We start from the raw sequence: 26,947 nt of genomic DNA, 5'->3' as shown, positions 1-26,947 counted from the left end.
ACTGGGGATACCTCTGCGTTTAGTCTTCTGGCAAATCTGGCAGTCATTAGAAACTGCCGACGCCTGCACACTCCATGGTATGACACAGTTGTGAGGTACCTCCTTGAGGTCTGACAAAAGGTGCTAGTCTTTCCTATAGAAGTGGAACAGCTGTTAAAACTAAGTCCTCTAACAGGCAAGTGACATTTAATATTATTTTAGAAGGCAGACCGTTACCTCTTAGGTAACCTAATTATGTCTTAACTTTTACTTTAAAGCCAACCTGTACAACAGAATTCAATAATGAAAGCTACTGAAGAATAAGTTGATTTAATTATTCCAGTTCCTGTGAACTCCATAGAAGTATTATTCAATTATCACAGTCAGAATCATCACTATTTTTACCTGTTATCTTTCCCTGGATACATCTGAGTATATTCAACTCTGTATTTTTTGGCAAAAAGCATGAAGGCATTCATTGGTCTTTTGCACTTGTTAGGAGAAGTGGCACTCACAGTCCCTGAGCCGTGGGTTTTGACAGCTTTAGCATACAAAGAACTGGAAGAGAGCTGTGATGATCCTGGTGAGCCACAGTTTTTACTGAATCCAGATCTTTCAAAGTCTTGACCTCCAGGTCCTCCACAAGACAAAGACGCACGACGCTGACGAGCCATACTACTTAGCACGTAAACGGCAGAAGAATCCATAGGCGTGAAATCATAGCTATAAATAAATAAGTTTAATTCAGTACAATTATCTGATTTGTAAAAACAGGATTAAAAAAAAAGTATCCTTAAGACCTGATTGGAAACTTAAAAGTGTATTTTACCTTAAATACTACCAACACTACTTTAACAACTTCACCTTTGACAGTTGCTTATAAGATGAAAGTTTATCTGTGCATTTACTGAAATTGGTTCTTTTAATCTTGAGAATACAAAAAGTTGTTTTTTTTTAAAAGTACTTCACCCCTCCCTACCCCAAAGGAATTTATTATAATCCACATACTTTATTCATAAAAAACACTTCCTTCAGATCCCATACAACTCACTTATTCCTACTTTTTGGACAAATTTGATAATCTATTTTGTTGACCTACAGAAGCCTGAAACTAAAAAAATTTAAACAGTAGCAGGCATATATACCAGACCTAAGGACTAACTGCTACAGAAGATAAGGTGTTGGCTAAGGACAGGGAGAATTGGTTAAATGTAGCTAAAGGAACTTAAAATGCACAGTAGCCCAATCACTTGTTTAGGTATAAGCAGTCATACATGCATAAATCTCCCCTAAAGGCGATCCACATAACACAGCCTAAAACTTAAAACATCCACATTTGTCAGAAAGGCTACATTTCGTCTGATATATTCAGTTCATACAGGTATCAAAGTAAGTTCTCCATATTATCTCTTACTTTCTTACCAAGCTTGCTTGGTGATTATTATCCTTTCTATATGAAGAAACAGGCTTAAAAAAGGTAAAGTATCATTCACCCACAGCCTTGCAGCTATTAGCTCTAAATCCTCATGTTTGTCCGTCTCCAAAGCCCCAGGTTGCCTCAGCAATACCACAGTACTCTGTACCATTGTTTGCAAACCTCAAGGTGAATAATCATCAGATTTACTGAAAACATTGTCTGAAAATTAGAGATAATGAGGACCATAGCCTAAAGATAACATCAAAAGAACTCTCTCGTTCCAACTGTGTAAAGTTTAACTTACCACTTACATTTTTAATCTTAGCAGAAAATCTTTTACTCTAAACCCAACTCTCTCTCCCCCTGAAAACATAAATTCTGGCAATACATCAACAGGTTGATATGAGCTACAGGAACAGTATCTGTCTATAGGTAAAACAATGAGATTATAGATGATTCTAGACACAGATGGAAAGCTACATGAGTGAGGTCCACACCATTCACTGTACACAATAAAAATTACTTTTACCATTTATCACAACATTTGTTTTAAAAGGTATTACAACAAGCAACAAAGGTTTACTGTATAGCACAGGGAACTAGTCAATATCTTATAATAACCTATAATGGAAAATAATTTGAAAAATAAGTATATAACTGAATCATTTTGTTGTGTACCTGAAACATTATAAATCACTGTACCTCAATAAAATATATTAAGGAAATAAAAAGTATTACATGAAATAAGTGTACTTGAAGAAGTATGACTCCAAAATCATCCGATAAATGCTTAGCAGTCAGTATTATGCCAGAGAAATAATTTTTGCTACCTTAATCCCCTCTTAAAACAGCAAACCTAACCATTGTAAATGAACCTGACACAAAATTATGTGTGCTTGTGTGCTAAGTCGCTTCAGTCATGTTCGATTCTTAGGGGTCCCAGGGCCTGTAGCCCACCAGGCTCCTTTGTCCATGGGATTCTCCAGGCAAGAATACTGGAGCGGGTTGCCATGCCCTCCCTTCAGGGCAATCTTCCCATCCCAGGTATCAAATCCCTAACTCAAGGAAAATATTTAATTACAATTTGAAATACCAAGAGATTTAAAAATAGGGTAAGCTAACTGACAACTGAAATTTGAAAATACCACCATCTAGTGGTACAACCAACCATCCATTTCCATTATGGATAAAATCTGTAGTTTGAAATATTCAATCACAGAATTCAGATTTTGTTATGACCATAGCATTACAATATTACATAAAATCAATCTCAAGTTTAATTTTTTTGCTCTACTGAACATTCACTGCCTTCATGATGTGTAGTTCCTAAAATATGCTTTTATTTCACACCTTTTTTTTACATGCCATTCAAGCTTACAATGTCCTCTTTCCCACCATCATTGTCTATTAAAGAAAAACTCCACAATATTGTAGTGTATGTTAAGCAAACCACAAATATTAACTCACTTAACCCTTTTACAGCTTTTTTTTCTTTTTTCAAAGACCCACACAAAAATTAACTTACCCCAATTTCCACAGCAAATCTATCACAAAGCGAGGACCTGATTCCTGGCAGTCAGCTCCAGAACCAAGCTGCTACCAGACTATGCTGCCTCTCAACCAGCACATCACACACCACACACGTGGACCCATTCATCCGCTTCTGTCTTTAGACTGGACGCAGAAAGGCAAGCTTATATTCTAACTGATTTTAAAGTCCCCAATGCCAGCATATTCTAGGCTCTCAAAATGTCTGATGACTGACCAAGACAGTAAAATAAACAAATCTGGAGAACGTAATAATATAAAATTTTAATTGGGCTCAAAGCCCATCTCTGCCACTTACCAGTAATACAACCTTGGGCAGGCAATCCTGTAGCCTGTTTGCTCGTCTCTAAAATGAAGATAGTACATGCTGGGCAAGGCCGCACAGTTGGAAGAACAGACTATTTAAGACAGAGGCAAGTTCACAGGTACTCAAGTGAAGTATCAGTTATTATTGAAACCTGCCCAGGGATGCTAGAAGATTGGCCTCAATGCCCAACTGTTTCAGATGGGCTGCTTCAAATCAAATTCTCACTTGGAAGCTTCCTTTCTACAGCAGAGCCACAAATTGTGTTTAAGAGCTCATCAGTTTATTGATGACTTCTGATCCTCAGCAAGCTAACATCTACTCAAATGCCCTTCCCCGACCAGCATGACCCTAGAGCACCTACTGTGTGCCAGCAATTCTCAAATGGGCTTCTTCAAGTTCTCTGGAAGCTTCCTTTCTACAATAAAGCCACAAACTTGTTTAAGAGCTCATCAGTTTATTGCTGACTTCTGTTCCTCTGCAAGCTAACATCGACTTAAATGCCCTTCCCGAACAAGCATGACCCAAAAGCACCTATTGTGTTGCCAGCAATGTCTAGCTGGGTACTAGTAACAAAGAAATAGGATATTTCTAATATTACTGAAGTTCTACATTGGCCACCCCCAGAGATAACCACTCTCCTGAACTGTTTATCATTCCCCCTTCCAGTAATTTTATTATAAAATACATTCATAAACAATAAAACTATAACAACACTGTTAAAACAGCAACTATATTAACATGTGATGTTACTTAGAATGTTTCATTGTGCAGAAAAAGGAACATCACAGGCTTGCTGTCCTTTCAAAGTGTTACTTACAGCCTGGCAATGACTAGCATTTGGAATTAGGATTTCAAGAGGGTTCCCCTCATTCCCACAACTGGTAAAGTGGCTCACTGTTCCTAAACTGTGGGTACTGAAAATACAGTTTACCCTAAATACCTGCTTTTGTTCTGGAAGCTTTTGGTACATGCCAGGCAGAGACAGCCTGTGCAACCAGTTCCCAATAAAACCTCTAGTGTTGCATGTCTAATAAGCTTCCTGGCAGATGACAATTCCTACGTGTTGTCCTAACTCCCTGCTGAGGGAAATAAGCTTGTCCTGTGTGACTCCACAGGGAGAGGACTCCTGGAAACCAGGCTTCACGAGACTTCAGCCCACGCCTTTCCTTTTCACAATTTTGCTTCATATCCCTTCACTGTAAGAAATCACAACTGTGCTTGTGACTCAGTACTGAATCCTGTGAGTCCTCCTGGTAAGACACTGAACCTGGGGGTGAACTTGAGGATCCCTAACCCAACTGTATAATGTGTATTTTATATACAATGTGTCAGTCACTTAGTGGCGTCCAACTCTTTGTGACCCCATGGACAGTAGCCAGCCAGCTTCCTCTGTCTATGAGATTCTCCAGGCAAGAATACTCGAGTGGATTGCCATTTCCTTCTCCAGGTGATCTTCCTGACCCAGGGACTGAGCCTGGGTCTCCTGCATTGCAGGCACATTCTTTACCATCTGAGTCATAGAAAGATTATATAAATTTTTACTTAACATTTCTAAAGTTGATCCATGTTTAAAAATGTATGTCTAAGGTGGCACTAGTGAGCTGGTTCAATGCCTGTGTTGGGAAGATCCCCTGGAGAAGGAAATGGCAACCCATTCCAGTATTCTTGCCTGGGAAATCCATGGACAGAGGAGCCTGGCAGGCTACAGTCCAGGAGGTCGCAAAAGAGTCAGACACGAATGAGCACACACAAGATTCATTTCTTTTCCACTGACAAAAAGAATTCCATTGCATGAATATATCACATCCAGTTTCCAGTAAATGAGTACTGAGTCCATGTTTTTGCTATCATGAGCAACACAGTTATGAGCTTCACACATCTCCTAGTACACGTCTACAAGCATTTACTCTCTTTGGTGTACATACAGAGGAATGGAACTGCTGATATTCAGTGGCTGACAATAAAGCCAAATTATCTTCCAAAATTTTTATATCAGTTTACACTCTCACCAAAACATTAGAAGTATCATGAATCTACATCCTAAGAATACTGAGTATCAGACCTTAACACTGCCTCATTTTTCAAAGACTGTATATGAAAGAATCAAACAGCATTTAGATTCCAATCTTAGGGACGTTTAATGAGCATACAGCCTGGGCCTGGGCCTGGCCCTGTGCTGGTTACCTTTTTTTTCCTTTTTGACAGTCTCACTTATGCTTTCGAAATAAAAACATTAATCTTATATTAAACTGAATGAAATAAAATCGTCAGCCCAGCAAAAACTCGTCAGAATTCTCTACTTAAATGCTTATGAATTTGATAATTATCACAAAGAAACAACGGGTCTTAAAATCCTAGATATTATATTCAGACTTTCTCTGCATTCCTTCTGGGAGAAGGGTGACCCAACTGCCCCCGTCTTCCCAAGACTGAGGGGTTTCCAGGGATGCAGGACTTTCAGTGCTAAAACCAGAAAAGTGCCACAAAAGTTCAGGCAGTTGGTCAACCTTCTTGAGTGTCAGCACATGTGGGTTCTTATCCTATTCTACAACTTATTAAACAAGGTGATCTCAGGAAAAAATCACTTTCTTCAAGTCTTTCCAAATATCAACATTTTTGCTGTTCTCACAATTGTTAATCCATACAACTAAAGACCTTGGTCAAATTGAGTATTAAAGAGTTAACTAAAGGAAAAAGGATACAATTAACAGATTAATGAACCAGTTCAAAACAACTGGTCAGATTTAACAAATTTTTTTTTTTAACTATCAAAGCTGATCTATTTCAGTAGGACCTTGTTGTTTATCTATTAGATGTATATAGTTTGTATCTGCTAATCCCAAAATCCTAATTTATCTCTCCCCATCCCCCTCAGGTAACTAACTGTAAGTTTTTCAGTCTGTAAGTCTATCTGTTTTGTAATAAGTTCATTTGTATCTTTTCTTCCTAAAGATTCCACATATAAGTGATATCATATGGTATTTGTCTTTCACTTACTTCACTTAGTATAATCATCTCTGCGTCCATCCATGTTGCTCCAAATGGCATTTTTCATCCTTTGTAAAACTTCTCTAGAATTACTATTTTACTTTAATTACCAAGTATCTTTTCATTTATTCTTATACAGTTGACCCTTGAACAATGTGGGTTTGAACTGCATGGGTCCACTTAAACATGGATTTATTTTTTTCAATAGTAACTACTACTCAGTCCATGGTTGGTTGAATTTGCCTACATGAAAAGCTGGCTATAAGTTATATGTGGATTTTCAACTGTGTGGGGTCAACGTCCCTAACACTTGTGCTGTTCAAGGTTGACTGTACATACTTCTTCTAAGTAGTCCTTTTTAATTCTCACATCTTTACAGGTTTAACCTCCTAAACAGCAATCATTAGGGAGATTAAGAGTTAGCTTTAACAGAGGAAAAAAAAGATTTACTATTACCTTTTAAATGTATCAAAAACACCTGAATCATCAAAATTAATGGCATCGGGGTGTCCAGGAGGTAGACATACATCACCAATGTGAATTTCACAACATGGAATGCCATGCTGAACCACAGTCAAGCTTGGATAAAATGATGACCAACCTAAAGTTAAATCAAACGATCATTACATAAAGGACAGAGACAGACAGAAAGCACCCAAGTTATTTCTTAGACATGTTACCTCTGAGTCTTAAAAATAAAAAGTTAGTATTTCAGAGATTTATAACACAAGTCATGTATCTTTGCCATAAAACAAACTCAAATATTTTATTTAAGCAATGCAAAAAGCCCTCCAAAACTAGTTTAATTCAGCATTTTACTAATGTATCAATTCTATCAATCAGTACTCCGTCTACCTACAAGATAGTAAGCGATAAATGATGATGATTGAGACCATGAAAGAGTCTCTGAATCATTACATTTGAGTGTATTAATGTGACTCAGATATAAAGCATATTTGGCCTAAACCAAATTTCAATTACCAGAATATTTCATTCTCCAAATTATATCAAGACAATACAGAGCTTATTATAGTATATACTACATGAATCCACAAGTTCATACCCACAGGAAGTAGAGCTCCACCTGACTACTGCCAAGAGATTTAAACATCAGTAGGTATTATAAGGCATTTCCTACGGTAGTATTAGTGTGAAAGAAGATTTCCCTTCAAAAGTTTTTTCTTAATCATCAAAAATCACGCCATAAGACATAATTATAGATTTAAGAAGCTTTCTTTAAAAGTTATGACAAATTCAAATTGAAGCCCTACCTTTATTTTTAACATAGAAAGGGTGGTCCAGTTTACACTCTACAGTAAGTAAACCATCTTCCACTGTACCAGGATCAAAAGTCAACTTCAGTACAGACTCACCAAATGATACACTTTCTTCATGTGATAACAACTTTAGACCATCAGAACCATAGCCCTGGAAATACACGCATAGAGCAAATAAATTGGCAATGTTCAGTTCAACATGGAGTGATGTTCCTATTACGTGTAAGACTTTGTAGAGAAGGTAAAAATAAGATGGATTCCTGCCATTGAGGAGCTATCAACCCAGTAGTGAAGAAAGGCAGATATATAAATTACTACAATATAAAGCAGACTGGAATCAGTGCTTCAATGTAAAAATAAGTAGTGCCATATGGAGTTTAAAGGGAGATATTAACTCCAAGAGATTAAGGGGGCTTTCAATTCCCATGTGAAATGGAATCTAGAAGCACTCTCCTTACACCAGGAAAAGTTTTAACTAGCAACTTCTCTGGAGATTGCCGAGTATTTGCTAAAAATACAAGATGAATTCAGAGTTGGGGCAAATAAGGCTGCAAAGAAGGGCCCAGTTAGTAAGTAAGTAAAGGGGTCTTAAAGACTGGCAAAGTGCTCAAGTTTTTCTTTGAGAAGGAACTGGGAAGTCAATGAAAGTATTTTTATTAATGACTCAATTTTATGATGATAACAAAGACTACAGATAAAAGCTATCTTTAGCAGGCAATGTATTTGAAGATTCACAGGAGAAACCCACTACAGTCTTGAATTGACAACTGCAATGGTGGTAGAACTGGGCTAAATTTAAATTCAACCAGTATTTATTGAGTGTGTAGTAGATGCTAGGTGCTAGGCTCTGAAAACACATGATCCCCACCCTTAAATTCACAGAAGACAAAGGAGACAGACATGCCAATGGCTAGCTATAATATCCAGTCAAAGTTACTGATGAAAGAAAGTGATAAACGTAAAAAATCTTAAAGGAAATAGAATGGATCAATTGAATAGGAAGGGAGGAAAGGAAATAGTCAACTTGATGTTTTGAATGAAGCAACCAAGAAAGATTTTGAATCTGGCAATCAAGAAAAGATAATAATACTCCTAAAAGAAAGGAGGAAAAGAAAGGAGGGGAAGAAAAAGGCAGTTCAGTGTTGGTTATACTAATAACTAGATTAAAGAATCTTCTGATTCTTAGAGCTATAAGAACTTAAAATCAATCCAATTCCTTCTTACAAAACAGGAAGCCAACACCCAGTGGGGCAGACAAACTGCCCAAAGCCAGTCATGCAAATGTTAATAGCTGCTGGCAGAGCAAAAAAGAAGAGCACAGCTCTCCTGACTCCAAGACCAGGGCAGTTTCCACGGGCTGCAAGGAACTGCTTTGAACATTATCATCAGTGAGGAAGTGGTAAATAGAGTGAGGAGGGGTAGAACCTTATCTAACATTCAACATCACGGGCAGACAAGTTAATAGCAAAAAAAACCCCAAGACATCAGAAGGAAAATCAAGGCAGTACCATGCTACACAAATCAAAAGAAGACAATCCACTGTGCAGAATGCTGCAGAAATTACAAGCAGAACAAGCAGATTTCTAATCAGAAAGAAGCTAGTAACCTTTGACACAATTTTAGTAGAGCTACAGAGGCCAAAGAAAGACTACAGCGAACTTTACTATCCAGTGCCTACAGCATGAGGGAAAACTGAAGGCTGCAAGACTGTCTTTCCCAAGGACTCAACAGGAACAGACAGCAGGATCAAAAGAGGAATTTTTAAACAAGCACACTTAACAGGCCCATTTTCTCTGCCCAAAGTGGAGATGAAGAAATTGAAGATTTCAAAGATAAAGGATTCACCGGTTATCCGCTGCTACCCATTACTGCCTTTGCTTACCGACTCAGAAAATACCAGCATTTTATTGGGTCATTTTAAAAGTAACAACTCTCTATCCACGGGGGAATTAACCACTTTGTAGATTACATAAGATAAGGCTGTAGTTTATTTATTCATTTTATGTTTAATGCCAGTTTAGTTTTCCCCAAAATGCAATGTGTAAAAAGTGCTAAGAAATACTCTTTTTCCCATCTAAGAAAGCTTCATTATCAAGGTAAGATCTCAAGTCACTGTTGTTCTCACCAAGAGGATTCACAAAAGCTCCTCCCAAAACACAGGATGCCATTTAACATAAAGCAAGTGGAGGATACGTCTGTAGATTAATAAAAAACCTGTGCTCCCTTTGAAAGACTTGGAAAGGTTTAAAGAATTTTAAATCAACCTTGTGAGTGCCCATCTGAAGATCGTCCTCATTATCACAGCCTTCGGTTCTAGCAAAATCTTCCACATTCTGCCATTCTTTATTGCTTCCCTTATGAAAGCACAGTCGTGTGCCTAAAGTTGAAGTAAAAAACAAATATTAGATATGTGATCAGTGTGTCTGCTACACAAGTAAACTCAAGAATTCAAGCCCCTTTTTAACCTTTCAAAAAACAGTGCCACGCAGTTGAAGGCCAGGAATTGCACCACCCCAAGTCGTCATCATCTGAGAGGGAGGACATGCAGAAAATGCCAGATTCCGACTCACTGTTTGCCTGTGGAAAAAAGTATTACAAACTTTTTTATTTTCAATGTATTTTGTTAAAGTGTCTTCAGACTTTATTAGTAGGTAACTTACTTATTTTAAACTGTGGGAGAAAAAACTGCCTTCTGAAGTTTTGCGAAGTTTAGTTAAATGCATTTTCTTACTAGTAATGAATTTTTCTAACAGTTATTAGAGCTGTACATATAAAATCGAACTCAGATCACTAGCAGAAAAATGAGACAGACTATTTCCCATCTGTATGTACTTCAGAAGACACTCTTTGTGAGGGAAAAGTTAATGTTTTCCAGCTGCTGTGCAAGTGTCATGAAAGTTTAATTTCATGAATGAACTTACCCTTTCATGTCTGACTGGTGTTTGCTCCTTCCAGTGATGAGGGAAGGCCGGCTCACCCTTAGAAGAGGCCACCGGTGGAGGGCGTGCGTAGGAATGTAAACTTTTGCTAGTAGCTATGATGTGTACAGGAGATGATCTAAAATAAATCAGGCACTTTAATTACAAAGCAAAGGTCCTTAAACTAGGGCTTTCCTTTTGATGAAAAGAACTTCACATTCACCACACCAGTGTTATCACGTGTAAGACACCTATGGGAAACACTGGTGAAGATACAAAAATTTCATCTATAGTATGTTGTTGTATAACTTCTTTCCCTCTTCACACATTTTAAACACTTTTTTTCAGATGAGATAACATACTTTAAATTCCAAATTACTGTTTCCTTTATTTATTCACTCATTTTTGTATCACTAAATACAAACAAATATACAGTTTCTTTCATGAAGGATGATGTCCCCTCATGCAGGGCTGTCTGTCCCTTTCTGTTTTACTGTGATGTGGTCACTAAATCTCAATCTGAACAGGGCCTCCAAGCTCTATGTGACAAACTCGGAACTCTTTAGCTACCAACCACCTGCAGATTCAATGAATTACCTGAAGCTGAAATGTTTAAACTTATTATAGTAGAAAACAGCCTATTTGCAAAGCATCTACACATAAAGCCAGCTACTTCAACCCCCAGGATCACCTTAAAAAGTAAGCTACCTCTTCCCCCCCTTTCCTGTCAAAGGTCTCTTTCCCAGGCAGCACTCCCCTCAGAGTACATGGGGCTCTCAAGGACACACCAAGATCCTTCCCCCACAAACCTATGGGAGGGGTAGGAATAAGCAGCAGGCCCATAAAGGGCAGGCGCTAATGTGCACCGACTCAGGAGACTGGAAAGCAGCAGCGAAGACTTAGGCTCAACTGAAGGTCCCAAATCAGGACAATTCTCCATGTCAACTAGGGATTTGGTCTTTAACAGAAAAATGTTTACAGTGTCTGTACTAATCCTCTTTCTAACAAGAGGAGGGCATCTTACTTTCCAATTCTGCCCTTACTCCATTAAAAAATCTATTAGTCTCTTGATTTTTCTAATCTTAATTAACATTTTTATTATACCTTTGCAGAAATTACTCTCTATATAAAACTATACTTTGTTTTCATCACTTAAGTAAAAACCCAAGTTAGTTTTCATGTATTTTAGCATGCTCTCCAACCAATTTTCAAAGTATAAATACTTAAATGTTTCATCTTTTATTTCTTCCTTTTATTACACATTTACATATTTATTGAGTGGCCAAACTGTTAAAAATTCATTAAGCTTGTCCCTGCTTCCTTAAAAGAAAATTAAGTTTATCAGTTCTTCTGTATAACCATTTAAGAGAGAACAACGTAATGTTCTAAAATGTGTATGACCTAAATGCTCTATAAAAATTAACATGCTAGATGTGTCTGAACGACTAACACCATGGTCTCTTCATCCCTCTATCTATGCAAGCATAATATAAATCTCATCTGTCCTCAACCCCTTGACACTCTTATACAGTTACAACTTCAGACACCCAAAAGCTCAGTCACTAACAGTCTGACAATCCACAGGAAGTTGTAGAGAATAGCCATGGACCACTGATGGGGTTAGAAGCCAGGCAAAACAGCAGAGCGTTACCTTGTCTTCTTCCCAAGGAAGAAGGGAAGCACAGAAAATGCGGTGGGTAATTCACACCTTTAAGGAGCTACTCCTTTAGTTATTTTTTTTTAACATTAATTTTCTTCTGAGGACTTTACTCAGCTTTCCATGAATTATTAAGCCTTGAGTTTGTTGTGAAAAATGAAAATTACCATCTCAACTAACAAAAGGAAGTCCAATAGTAAAATCTGGATTTTCTTTTAATTATAAAAGAATTTTTCATTTTTTGACTATTAAAGATTACTTAATAAAATAAAAACTGGGACAATAAAGGAAGAAATACTTTGAAAAGTCTAACTTTTCATCCTTGTGGAAATTTTCATGGACTTAAACTAAAGTTAATTAAATTGAATTTGCTCTAATCAAGATCAATATCCTGCAGAATAGAAGAAAAGCAGTATAACTTGCCGGGATGCAAGAAAACCAAGGCTCCACACCTAATAAGTTTATTTTTTAGCAAAGAATTACATTAACTTACAAACACTACCAAAATTCAGTTATTCCTACATCACTGTATATGGACCCTGGTCTACCCACCCACATGAGTGCAAATCTGGGTTACTTCTCTTCCTTATAAACTATCTTTTTATCTATGTCTTTTTAAATAGTCAACTTTATAATCTGAGGGATAATTAATAAAATGTTATCCATTTAGGTCTCTCTAGGAATATTAGTTGGAAGATTCCATAATTTTATAGCACAATAACATTTTCTTAAACTCTGGTCTGGGTATACGAAACAGTGGGTTTTTTTTTTTACCAATGGGAGTCTACTTTGAGAAATTCAAGATTTCAGTATCAGCAAACATACACATAACATAAGGCCACAGACACTGTGAAAAAGAAAAATAAACTTATTAGACCAAAAGGAACCAAATTCAAGGTTGACTAAGTTTAAAATATAATGTTTATTTTAATTATGGCTCTTTAGAAAACTTTCATTTCTCTAATTAAAAAATTTAAGTATTCTTGGTCTGATGTATTTCTTGATGACTTTAAACCATTTAAGACTCTGTTCTCATATTACTTTTATCTAATCCTCAAAGTATGAAATGACGACACAGGGTTAAATACCTCTTTGATCATTTTAAGATTAAAGAGCTTAATTTTAAGGACTTTAATAAAAAAAATATTTATTTAGATGATCAACAGCATTATTACTTTTAAAAACTAGGGAGGAAAGTGTTTTGTGATGACGAAGTTTTCAGTTAAACACAGCCAGCGCCCCACCTGTTGTAAAACGAGCACTGCATGAGTGGGCTCTGTGGGCTGGTGGCGATATTTGCCAGTTCTGTCAGCCAATCCACTTCATTTTCACGGTAAGTGTTTTCTGATATTTCTGAGGTATTTTGGTTCCAAGATGGTCTTGGGTATTCTTGATGCGACACATCTGAACTTAGTTGGTATATGGCAGATTGAGTAGGATCACTCTGAACAGCCTGAAGTTCAGGAAGATCATCTGCAAATAAGCATGCTCAAGATTATCAGAAGGAAATTACTAATACAGGGGACAATACTGTAATCACTGCTGGAAAAGAGGGCCTCAAATTTAGCTAGTTAATTTTGTGAGAGGAAAATTGTAAATTCAAAATGTTTTCTTGAAATAAACAAGTTTCAACTGAAAAAACAATGACATCTTATACATTTAAGGGTCAACAAAGCCTAATAGGAAAGTAAACTTAAATGTAAATGGACTAATGACTTTACTATATAAATCATGTATTTACCACAACTGTTCACAAACTTTCTGTTTGTGTTTTCTGACTCCCCACCCCCAGTTTTTCACAGGTTCCCCTGGGAATACTCCATATGCTACTCAGACATTTTTATGTTACCACGCTAATGAGGAAAAAGGCATTTTATGGGTGCATATATGTACTTATTGTTCATAACACCTGAATCTGTTAAACAAGATTACTACAATAAATGAAAACAACAATTTTCAAAGATGAAACTTAGATCATAGGAATTTTTAGGTACTACTTATTCAACTTTATCGACACCAGATTATTTCTTTTTAATGAGATAGTCTAAACTCAGTAATATTTATTATTTTCCAAAAGTATGTTCTCAAAAGGTAGTTCATGACAGACTTTAAGCTACCCAAGAAAGAAAACCAGAAAGAGTGCCCAAGGACCACTCTCGTTCATGCCAAAACTACACTGTAAGGTAGACTGAATTCTAAAAAACTGAACTGGGAAAAAAAGCCTCTTGCAGGCCTTAAAAACAACAAAATCCCTTTGTGAAACCACACGCCTGTAAACTCTATGGATCCAATGGGTCTCTTCAATATATAAACCCAGAAGCTCTTGTAGACTTGAGAGCTCTCCTACACTGTCACAGTAAAAGCACATACTCATTCCTATTCATGAAACATCCCAGAATAACTCACTAAAACAGAAATGTCTGCCAAGTCCTGATTCAGGATATCCATTCATAAAACCTACTAGAAGGTATCCCTCCCTTCCCAAAGAAGCCAAAGTACATCAACTTAAGATAATTCCACTCTGTAATGCCCATGGTGGTGGAGCTATTTTCCTTCCCTCATTGCCAACATCATTCTTAGACTATCACCTCTGTATTTACAGTGAAGGGTTCATATCTGTCTTTCAAGTTAAGGAATCTACTTTTAAACTGAAGTCATGAGGGGCTGTAAAAGTTTTTGGCCTCCTGAGCCCTAGGTTCCTGATTTCCTTCTGAAACCAACTAAAATGTAACAATGGAGAACCAAGTACTTGATTGAAATGATACTTTCCTACTCAACAGTAACCACCATTCAATAAGTATTTTGAGCTCAGCAAACCCTTAGCATGCCAACAGGTTATTTCTCAAGACATTTAAGATCTTCAAATTCCCAAAGACTCTACCATATAACTTCCTTTATTTCATCATTTATAAAATGAGGACAATCACATCTCGGATTTTGTGAACATCAGGGGAAAACTCATGTTAAATGGGGACAAAGCCAAGGTGAAAAGTGGGCAGCAAGACAAGCTCACTCATCGGCTGTTTATTCTCTTCAACACTTACCTCAAAGCAGTAACATTCAAAGTCATATCTCAACAAACCTACACAGTTCTACACATCATGCATGTTTAGAGTACTGATAATTACAAATGTCTAATCCTCCAGTTTCAAGTGTCCACTGGAATTTCCCCCATCATACCAACAAACCAGGCATAAAGGCATAGCCAGCATAATTTGCTGAGCTTACAAGGATATTTCAAAAGTAACATCTTTTGAAAAGCCACACCATAGGTTTTCATAAGGTGTTTAAAGGCTCATCTTTACCCACAAAGACAGCTGAGTTTGAATTTGTAAATGAATCTCTATGATAACCATAAATAGCCCAAAGTTATGTTGGTTTAAATAATACTTTACAAGCAGTAACAAGAGAACACTGAAAATTCCTAGTGTACAAAACTTAACATACTTTTTAGCAATTCAAGGTGGGTGGAAAAGTTAGCTAAACATGAAAATTAATCTGAATCTCAGTGAAGATCCCTAAAAACTTAATTTTGTTTACCAAGTTCCATGTGTTCATCACAAGAGTTGTATCCAGGTGAGGATGGCAAATTTTCATTACACTGCAGCAACTCCAATGAGTCATTCATTCCTGAAGCTCTCTTGTCCATTACTAGCAGGAGTTTCTGTACTGCATTAGGCATCTGATTTGTCTTCACTTCCCACACCATGTTATGGTGCTCCGACTTAAAAATAATACAAGAGAAAACAGTTAAGTCATGTGATCTGGAATAACGAAAGTATAAAATCAGAGACATCACAAAGTTGTTATCTTTAATCATATATTGCTATCTGTATCCCCCTCAAAACTGCTACACATGGGACGACTAAAGGTCCACTCTCTTTGGCACCTTTTTTGGAAGATTCTAATTTCTCTATCAGTTGTGTTCACTATTTTGTTTTCTCATCTTCTGAAAGTGAACAAGTGTAATGCTACAGTCTCTGAAGAACATTTAAGAAAGAGTTTCTCGGGACTTCCAGTGGGTAAGACTCCACGCTCCCGTTGCAGGGTCACAAGTTCAGTCTCTGGTTGGGGATCTAAGATCTCGTGGCCAAAACAAAAACATAAAGTAAAACAGAGTTTCTTAAAGTGGACATATATTATACTTCTCATAAAAATAAAAATGTTTTCTTAATGAGAATTTGGAATCTAATCAAAATAAAAAGGCTACTATTTTTACAAAGATATATAATAATAATGGGAAATTTAGCTAAACAAACAGTAAATATAACATTATCTCAAGCTTACAAAATTGAAACAATGAAGAAAACAATATAAACTGATACACCTAAATAATTTCTCAACTATGTCTACCAATTAAATTGTTACGAAACTAAAATGTGGTTATACCTTTTACATTCTTGCCTTTGAACAATGATCAAATTAGTTATTTAATATGAGTGACAGCAGCAGGAAGATTTCCTGATTTCTCAGGCTCTACCCCAAATTTCATTTTTAAAAGTTCTAATGAAATATACCAACACACAAAATTCTAACATAACATAGTTTTTTCCTCAAAATAAAACAATAAAATATACTGCTGTTAAAAGTCACTTAAAAAAATAAAGTTGGGAATTCCCTGCTGGTTCAGTGTTAGGAGTCGGTGTTTTCACTGCCAGGAGCCTGGGTCCAATCATTAGTCAAGGAACTAAGACCCCACAAATCACACGTGGCATGGCCAAAAAAAAAACAGGAACTAAAAGTCAAGTACCATAGCCCAGGCTAATCAAAAAATGCAGTGAAAAAATATTTAAACCAAAAGCTAAGTCATGACACAATCACCAACACACACTGACATTTTTTTCTACAAAGGCTTTTTTTCACGAATTTTCTTTTTATTATGAAACATTATCCTGACTATAAAACATACGATCACTGTGGGGGGGGGGGGTGGAGATAAAAGCTTTTCTTAGCAAAGAAGGAAGGAATACAGTAATTATTTCTAATTCCACCAACCTAAGTTACTGGGACATTTTGATGTTACTATCTAATAATCCAATCTTTTTTTCACACAGACATCTACATTTTACCTAAACAAAATCATTTATTTTTCTTCATACGTCATATTATATATAAATGAGACCTTTTCTTAACATTAAGTTCATAAGCATTTGCCTGTTCATAAGCATTAATTCTTTCAAAGATCTATTTTTAAAAATTATGTATAATCACAGGAATTATCAAAATTTACTTATCCCTCCTACTACTAAACATGTTCCCAGTTTCTGCACTCTTACTTTATACATTCTTTTTTTTTTTTAAGTATTTGTTTACATCTGGTTATTTCTTTAAACTTCCAGGAGACAGATTAGTGGTTGGATGGCAATTAAACATCTTCTAAGGCTTACTCCTTGGAAGGAAAGTTATGACAAACCTAGACAGTATATTAAAAAGCAGAGACATTACTTCGCCAACAAAGGTCCGTCTAGTCTAGGCTTTGTTTTTTCCAGTAGTTATGTATGAATATAAGAGTTGGACTATAAAGAAAGCTGGGCTCTGAAGAATGGATGCTTTTGAACTGTGGTGTTGGAGAAGACTCTTGAGAGTTCCTTGGACTGCAAGGAAGTTCTGGGTATTTACTGGAAGGACTGATGCTAAAGCTGAAACTCCCAATACTTTGGCCACCTGATGCGAAGAGCTGACTCATCTGCAAAGACCCTGATGCTGGGAAAGATTGAAGGCAGGAGAAGGGGATGACAGAGGATGAGATGGCTGGATGGCACCACCGACTCAATGGACATGAGTTTGGGTAAACTCTGGGAGTTGGTGATGGACAGGGAGGCCTGGCATGCTGCAGTCCATGGGGTCGCAAAGAGTCGGACACGAATGAGCGACTGAACTGAAGGCTTTTGACACATACAGCTGAACTGACCATTGCCTTACTTTATTTCCAGTGTTTTATTTCAGCTTGCTGCCTGTACTCCTCAAATATGACTCATTTCCTGGACACTTGGAGACTTACACAACATAAACTGTAAGACGTACTATGGAGTAGTGAAGAGGGCACTGGGCTAGGTGTAAGGAAACATGGGTTTGATTCCAGCTTGATCACTTTACTAAATCTATGACCTAAATGACTGAGCTTCTCACTAATTCAGTATCTCCATATGCAAACAGGGCTCATGACACCTATTCTCTCTTCTTCCCAGAGCAGTTGTAAAGATGAAACAAAGTGAGCCAAAAAAAAAAGTAAAATGATCTTTAAAAAATTTTTATCCCTAGACTGACATAGGGCAATATTACACATACTTTGGATACTTAATGTCCTAAACAGAACAGTTACTGAAAATAATTAACAATAGGAGCCAGACAGCTAGCTATTCAGTTTGGTAATTTCCTCCCTGCAAAATATGATAAATTATCCAACACATCTCAGTAAAAGTCACAGATCATACCATTAAGCAAATAACAGTTTATCTAAAAGATGTCTGAGGCATTCCCAAGAAATGAACACTTTTAAATTAAGTACAATCTATTATGTAATAATCACAGTCTTATGATATAATTACAGCAAATATGCTAGTGTATAACAAATAGCTTCCTGCAAAATTGGTGGCCACAAGAGATGTGGCTAGTAACGCAAATTGACTTCTCAAGCATATGTGGCCAAATCCTGATTCTGAGCCTCCACTTTCTCATTGCAAAAGCTCAGCAAACTTAGCTTGATCTGTGATCTGCAACCCTGGAGGCACACAGGACCATGTCTGCTTCAAACCAATGATGTCCAGGCCCTGCCTTCCAGAGCATGTGATTTATTTGAGCTGAGATACAATCCTGTGCACTGGTTTTTACCTGTTTTCATTCAAACAAACTCCTGGTGCACTGGGAGAACCAGCAGGCTAAAAATGATTGCCATATTCCTTTTTTATCTAAACATATGTGTGAATGTGTGTGTATATATGTATAATATATTCAGTCACTTAATACATATTATGTACAAGGTACTCTACTAGGTATAATGTTGAAACTCAATGATGAACAGTTTATCATGAATCTCATGGAACCTACACTTGAGTAGAAAGACAGAAGCAAACGACTGCAGTTCTATGGAGCCAGGGCTTGGCTATGAATGGGTAAAAAAGGAAGGAAGGGAGGCTCCTAATGAGAGAAACTCACATGAGCAAACTCAGAATTAGCAAAGTACTGGATAAAATCAGAAGAACATAGAAGCCAGAGGCTAGGATATCTCCTGGTTGTCAATAATAAGACTGTAAGGTAGAATCTTCAATTCTAGTTTAGGTCACAATCTTCAATTCTAGTTTAGGAAAACTGGTTTGCCGCTTTTTTTTTTTTTTTTTGAAACTAGGCTCCTGAGTTTATATATTTGCTACCTGCCAGCTACGTGCCCTAGACAATTTAAAATCTTCATGCCCTATTCATAAAATAGAAATAATAAAAGCACCTACATAGGTTGTTGTAAAAACTCAGTGAGCTCATAAATGTCAAAAGCTTATAATGGTACCTAAAAGAGCAAACTCTCAATGTAGAGTGGCCAGTATTTTCATAGTGACTAGCAAACAATGGGAACCACTGCAAATTTTTGAACAGAAGTCTAACATAATCAGAACTATACTTCAAACATTTTTTGTCTATTTTAAAAAATCATACTGAAACACAATGAGTATGCAAGAACATCTATAATAAATCCTTAAGGGAGAGTGTTTTGAGAGCATAATATATTCACATTCCCAGTTTCTGTCTATGCTACTCACTCCCAGCTTCCTTTGCAAGAGTCCGCATGAGGGACTTCCCTGGTGGTCCAGTGGTTAAGACAATGCTTCCTCTACAGGGAGCATGGGTTCAATCCCTGGTCAGGGAACTAAGATCCCACAAGCTATAGGGCAAGGCCACCCCCCCACCAAAAAAAAAACAGGCGAAATAAGGCCCCCCAATGAAAGTTCCCTCCAGAAAAGCAGCAAGGTGCTCCCCCTACCCCATGAAATAACTAACTGGTAGTATCAGTGCAGATTCCTCATTTAGTAATGCCCCAATAAGAACTAGTTATTCTATGTGGGTTCTTGGCACAGCTAATATTAAGTTTAGCTGATTTTAACCCTTTCCATAGAAAACTTTCTGACATCCTAAGGATACACAACACGATTTAATTTAATGACTCAAATTTCATATGAACATCTACTGGACATGTTTCACACACAGACATGATCAGCATAAATCAGTCCAAGCTGCCATCTCAAACATGAAAAATTTCTTTTTCCCAGAGTTGCTCTGGACATGTATACCTCCTCAGCAGAGCCGCAGTTAGTTTGCTGTGTCCCACCACCTGCAGAACTCTTCCCAGCTAGGTCTGTTCTCTCCCTCAGCAGGTCCCAAGTGCCCAGTTACCATTCAGAGGGCACTCACATCTCCTTGCAACTTCTAGCATCTCTTCAGCACTCTTAGTAATCTACCAACATCCCATCACAACACACCTTAAATGAAGTTGGAAAAAACATTTTGGTTTCAAAACAACAAAAGTATCAAATATATATTTGTTGAACTTGCGTTCTTTGTGTTTGTACCTCTCACTGTTTGTACCTCTTATTGCTCAGAGCTATCAAAAGTTTGGTCTTGAGATAGTGGAGATTCTCCTTCTCTAAACCTGTACAGTAAACAGGAGCAACAGACTTGAAAATCAGACCATTTTCTCTTAAAAAAAAGAAAAATGAGAAAAAGGTAATCTGAGGTAGGTCGCTTAATCTCAAGGTACCTCTACTGATTTCACAAGAGCTATTTCGAGGGAAACACACACACACACGAAATCAAAATTCAAACCAAATGTAAGTTTTTTGCCTGTTTTTGGCAAACTATTTGGGAGAAACAAAGTCTCTGATACAGTAAAGGAACACCAGAGAATCCATATTCAAAATAACTCCTCACATACATCACACCAATTAAACATTCATTTTGAGAAACAAGCTTCTCTTTCAACTTTTTCCTGGTAGAGCTAACACTATTGCTCATTCATGCTATTGTATACTGCTTTGGTATTATAGGATTTGACATAGCTCATACTGTGTTTTAGGGCTTCACTGGTGGCTTAGAGGTAAAGCGTCTGTCTACTATGCGGGAGACCTGGGTACGATCCCTGGGTTGGGAAGATTCCCTGGAGAAGGAAATGGCAGCCCACTCCAGTACTCTTGCCTAGAAAATCTCATGGACGGAGAAGCCTGGTGCAGGCTACTGTCCATGGGGTCGCAAAGAGTTGGACACGACTGAGCGACTTCACATACTGTATTTTAGTTATCTCTGCACATGTCAATTCTCACTAGACTGGTGATTTTCAAAAAGACTAAAATTCTCCAGCAGTTGTACTCTGAAATGTCATGGTCAATGTTACAAATTTTTACTGGCTGGAGATGAGACAGCCCTATTCCATCTGTTTTGCAAACTTTCAGAAGTAAATATCCACAAAATCTCAATAAAAGGAAAAGAAGAGATGACTAGAAATAACCGAGTTTCAGTGAATGAAAGAGGAAATTAGGTTTTACAAAATGCCTACCTGCTATTTGCCAAGCATTTCCACATACTTCATCTAATTTTGTATAAACTTCAAATCATATAAAGCTCAGAACAAAGTACTGTTCTGGATGAGGAGGGACTTCCCTGGCAATCCAGTGGCTGAGTTAAGACTTCTGTGCTCCCACTGCAGGGGGCAAGGGTTCAACGCCTGGTCGGGGAACTAAGATCTCACATGGTGTGCGGTGTAACCCCCTCAAAACAGTAATATTCTGGATGAGGAAAACAGGGCTCTGATGATTGAATCAGACCATTTTCCCTGCCTCCCACTCCCCAAAATGAGAAAAAGGACAAAAGATATAGACCAACACAGATTAGACATCTAATTTCAATTACATTCAAGTGCCTGGCCTTCCCTGAATCTTTATCTTTTCATCCTCATTATGGAAAAAGGAAAAGGATCTTCTCTGGGCCTCCCATAATCCCGAAGGACTTCTGTATGAAGCGCCAACTGTTTGGGGGAAGGAGGTGAAGAAATGATAATTTGCAATTATGTTACATCTCTAACAGGAGAAACTGAAGTGGTATTTAAAATGTATTACTTGGTGGCTCAGACGGTAAAGCGTCTGTCTGTAATGCTGGAGACCTGGGTTCAACCCCTGGGTCGCGAAGATCCCCTGGAGAAGGAAATGGCAACCCACTCCAGTATTCTTACCTGGAAAATCCCATGGACAGAGGAGCCTGGCAGGCTACAGTCCATGGGGTCGCAAAGAGTCGGACACGACTGAGCAACTTTATTTACTTTACGCAATTGCAAGCTAAAATGAACCTCCATAACAAACTAGATTAAACACAAACGACACCAAAAGCAGTTGAGGGCCTCTATGCAGTTCTTTCAGAGAGATTTCTACAACTGTAGTTTGCCGTGATGTTAATAGGGGAAAAAAAAAAGCACATCCCAATAGTGGGTAGTATTCTTTCCATAAAATGTTATTGTAGAGTATCACTTGCTTATACTGTCATTTCTACATATAAAATAGAAAAAATAATTTTCTTCCCTAATTGGTTGAATATTTTACAGTTAACTGGTAGTAGTTTAGAAAAGTTATATGACTATGAACAGTTTAACTTCTATGCCTCAGTTTTCTTTTTTGTAAAATGGGACCAGTCTACCTGTCTACCTGTATCTACCTATATCAAAATTATCAGAAGTATTAAAGACACTATGTGACACACCCTCTTAATGGTTCCAAAGCATTCCCTTAACTTATCAGTCACTGCTGCTGCTAAGTCGCTTCAGTCGTGTCCGACTCTGTGCGACCCCATAGACGGCAGCCCACCAGGCTCCCGCGTCCCTGGGATTCTCCAGGCAAGGACACTGGAGTGGGCTGCCAATGCCTTCTCCTCAGTCACTGCTGCCCAGTGCTAAATACATCTATAGACGTTCGTATTCGTTTTCTGCTGATCTGACCCAAAATACTGCCACCTGAAGAGAACACCGCACACACCACTAAAGCCGTCTGTAACCTGCTGAAGAGCGCCGTCAGCGCAGACAGTACGCAAACAAGTCACTGTGTGAATCACGGGAATCTTCACCTCACGTCTAACACCCTGTGAGAAAAGCTTCTCTAAACTACCAGTAACTTTAGAGGAGAAAGTTATTTTTTCTATTTACAGAAAATGACAGTTTAAACTATGATATGAAATACCAAAGTAAATGCAGGTCAAAATATGAAGGTATATGATTACTGTTGATGAGTTAGGCACAAACAAGAATATAAAAGAAAATCATTTTTCCTGAATTTTGTGATATATAAAGTATTTGTCAACTTAAAAATATCTGGTGTGATTTATTTTCTCATTCCAGGGAAATATTCACTTTCATACTTAAAAGATAATACATGTAAAATACCTGGTATCGTTTCATTAACATGATAATTTACGGCAGAAAAAAAAGTACTAATATTTTCATTTCAAACAGAAATACAGGAGACCAGCTAGCTCCTCCCTCATAAATCCCAGGATATTTGCCTACATCACTGGTCATTTGGGTAATGGGGAAACGGTCCGAAAAAATTAAAATACAGTGGAGGAAACAACTCTTAAAGTGTTAGTACCATTTTTGAAGTCTGAGAAGCAGGCATTGTGAAACATGGAAAATTGTGGGAAATCCCGGGAGAAGGTAACTTTGAACTAAGGGGAAGATTTTTCTAAGTTGAAAAAGGTAACTGGGGGACCAGTGGTTCCGGCTCCGCACTTCCTCTGCAAGGGGCAAGGGTTTGTTCCCTGGTTGGCCTGGCCAGGGAGCCAAATAAATAAAATCTTTGAATTTTTTAATAAGTAAATGCGCTTATAAAACTAAGTAAAATGAAAACCAGGAAGTGAAATCAAAATTTCACTCTATAAATAATGTACTGTCAATTTATAATTTAAATATTTTGTTTTGGCTTTCTCAAAAGTATAAAAGCTCCAAAATACATTGGGTGTATTGAATTCTTTTGACTATAATTCAAATTTCCTTAAAACTGTGTCAAATATTACCTACTCAGCAAGAACTGAGTAGTTCAATCGTGGAAATTCAACAGTTGACCCTAGTACTCAGCAAGTTAAATCGGAAAACAGCAGAAACAGTAACAACAAAAAGCAGAGACTGAAAGAACTAGCAGTACATCACAAATGTAGATCATTATCAATAGAAAGAAATAGGAAAATATTTACAAATGTTACAACTATTCTAATTATCCAAAAGTAACTTTAATTTCACTAAATCATTGTTAGGAATCACCTGTTACTGCTAGTTAGAGGGAAATAAATCTATACACTCAGTCGGAATTGCTGGTAGGACTCCAACACTTCCTGGTATATACACAACTGACTTTTAACCTCCTCCCTTTAGCATCATTGGCTCCCAGAATTAAAGACTCTCGAGTGTTTCCCCGCAGTCAGAGCTCCCTTTACAAAAGATTCTTGCTGAAAACTCCTACTAAAGAATTCACTCTAGGTGATGTGTTCAAAAGAATGCACGGCGGCGAGCGAACTCCCCTAGACAGCAGGCAGCGTTTGAAGGAACTACAAAAACCCGGCCCCGACAGTCGATTTCGCTAGTTGTCTTTTTTGTTTTAATCCGCCTGGGGCAGCAGCATAGGCTGGAAGGCGGAGACTGAAACCGCCTGCCAAGCCTCGATCTCGGTCACACAGAGGCAGTGCCTCCCGGTTCACGCCAAGTCCATCCCCCACCCTCTTTCGCCATTCATAGCGTTCCCCTCCCCTCCCCCCATCATGTGACCGCAGCCTGGACTCCAGGCTTGTTTTTCCCCTCGGCTCAACTCCACCGCGCAGGCGCCAAGGAGTCCATTCATTCGAACTGCGTAACAATGAGCCCCGGGGCCCAAGGGCTCCGCGAGCTTCCCAGTTCGGCCCGAGCCCCTCTCGGCCCCCAAAGAGGCGGCGCCTCACAGGAGTCCTCCACCCGCGGCCGGCCGCCCACCCCGGGCCAACCTCCGACCCTCCGCCCACTCGCGGGGAGTTGAAGTCAAACTTTCCTGGGCAGCCCCAGAGTCGCGTCGGCCCCCTTCCCCCCGCTCAGGCCCGCCCCATCTCCTCACCCGGCCCGGCCACCCACCGCGCCACCCGGCCCAGAGCGCCGTCCTCGCCGACGCCTCCCAAGCCCCCGCCCCAAGACCCCCACGGACCGCGCCAACGCGAAGCCCAGGTGAGCTCGCGGGAAGCGCCAGTCCGGTGGGTTCGCCGCAGGCCGGTATCGGACGGTTAACTGCCCCCGCCGTCAGGAAGAGGAGAGCCGACCCGAGTTCACCCGGTCGCCAGATACCCTCGGGATCCTGCCCCTCCCTTCCCCACCCCCACCCCTTCCCGAACAGAAAGACAACAAACCCGCCGCGGAGTGTAAGTTGCCCCGGCGCGGGCCACCCCGGCCGCGACAACACCACCAGCAACTCGCGTATCCCCTCTCCAACTGACGCCGGCCTCCCCGGGGCGCGTTACTGCTCCTGCCGCCGCTCTTAGCCCTCCACCGAAACTTTCCTACTTACCAAACCCGTCGCCATTACCAATCTTTCAAGCTTCGTCTTCCCCCTCCCCTCAAACCCCCGGGGGGTTGAGCCTCCGCCCTGCTCCTTCGCCTTCTTATTGGCCTGCGGCACTGCCATTCGTTCATTTCTCCTTCCTATTGGGTGGTACCGTGGTCCGTCTCGGTGGGCGGGCTTGTGTTGACTTTTGTGTTGTATTTATTGGGGAAGACGGGGTGTCAATCACCAGGATGAGCGCTTCGGATTGGATTGCTGCCGAGACTCCCGGGACCCCAGCCAAACATTGCCTCCGAAATGGATTGTGGGTTCGTAGTCTGGGTCTGGCTATGTTTCTCTCCGAGATTGCACGTCGGAGGAACGAGTTGGACTACGTATCCCAGAAGTGCGTGCACGGTGCAGTCTTGATAGTAAACAAGAGTCATAGGGACACGTGTATCAGCTCGTTTGTTTTGGTGTCTGGGACAAAAAGGAGGGGGCGGAGGAAGGGAGTGTTTTAAAGCTTTTGCCTCTTCTCTTCCTTTGGGCCTGTGCTAGCACTCAGAGCAGCCTCAAGCCTCTCGCAGCACCCATTCCGGGCCATAAACAGCCAGAGTCGCTTGCGGCTCAGATTTTGGCAAGAGGCCAAGGTATTGTTTTAGTGCGAGGGGAAGGAGATGACTGCACAAGCGGAAGCAGTGCTTCGAGGGGGACCCAGTCACCCAGAAATCACGGCCCCAGGCATGATAGGGATAATAAAGGTGGTGCTGGAGTCCAGTGGGAAGACTTAACATTCCTTTATCCTGAGCCTGGCTTCACCCCTCCCTAGACAACAGCTTGAAATTTCTCTGCCGACTCTGTTCAGTTCACCCGAGATTTTTTGAATGCCGGCTGCGTGCCAGGCACCGAGAAGCTTGGGGGTGAACAATGAGAGAGAAGCTCGAGGGTCTGGACAATTTACAAAACTGTGAAGCGGGAGGTGGGGTCATTACTGTTGACGTTGGAATTGAGGAAAGGCAAAAAGATGTTTTCTATATTGACCAGCTTACTCGTTGTTTAAGGTAATACGGAGGGGTATAATGTGTGACGTAAACTGATGTAATTTGTGAATCGTTATCAGGGTTTCTCTGGTGAGTTGCTGTTTAACCATTTTTCCTCTTCCAGAGGTCTTCCCATTGATGAAAGAATGTCTTCCTACTTCGTTTCCAACTAGGAGTTCCTCCTTAAGTTATGAATTCTCTGACTCAGGGGAGGAGGATGGCTTTTCTGGCTTTATAGTTACCTTCATTTTAAACAAGGCTGTCCAGTTCCTAATCTATAATTGATGTTTTTACCATTC

At 39.1% G+C, this 26,947-nt stretch overlaps 1 protein-coding gene across 2 annotated transcripts in view; it reads right to left on the bottom strand.

Annotated features, from left to right (window-relative positions):
• HBP1 (HMG-box transcription factor 1) overlaps nt 1–25,678 on the bottom strand; it is a 29,623-nt gene extending 3,945 nt beyond the window's left edge. The window contains exons 1-9 of one of the 2 annotated variants that reach the window (XM_065939838.1): nt 25,636–25,678; nt 15,632–15,815; nt 13,336–13,564; nt 10,438–10,573; nt 9,982–10,093; nt 9,781–9,893; nt 7,511–7,667; nt 6,696–6,840; nt 385–702 (exon numbers count right to left, since the gene is read on the bottom strand). In XM_065939838.1, the coding sequence (XP_065795910.1) occupies nt 385–702; nt 6,696–6,840; nt 7,511–7,667; nt 9,781–9,893; nt 9,982–10,093; nt 10,438–10,573; nt 13,336–13,564; nt 15,632–15,815; nt 25,636–25,650 (1,409 nt within the window). In that variant the 5' untranslated portion in view covers nt 25,651–25,678. Of the gene's footprint in view, nt 1–384; nt 703–6,695; nt 6,841–7,510; nt 7,668–9,780; nt 9,894–9,981; nt 10,094–10,437; nt 10,574–13,335; nt 13,565–15,631; nt 15,816–25,477; nt 25,601–25,635 lie in introns of those variants that run through there. The other variant, XM_065939839.1, reaches the window with a different exon arrangement.
• Between the last annotated feature and the right edge of the window lie 1,269 nt (nt 25,679–26,947).

Source organism: Muntiacus reevesi, chromosome 6 (assembly GCF_963930625.1).
Source record: "Muntiacus reevesi chromosome 6, mMunRee1.1, whole genome shotgun sequence".
NCBI classification, from domain to species: Eukaryota; Metazoa; Chordata; class Mammalia; order Artiodactyla; family Cervidae; genus Muntiacus; species Muntiacus reevesi.
The sequence above is the reverse complement of the archived record's forward strand: the minus strand, read 5'-3'. Positions and strand labels throughout refer to the sequence as shown.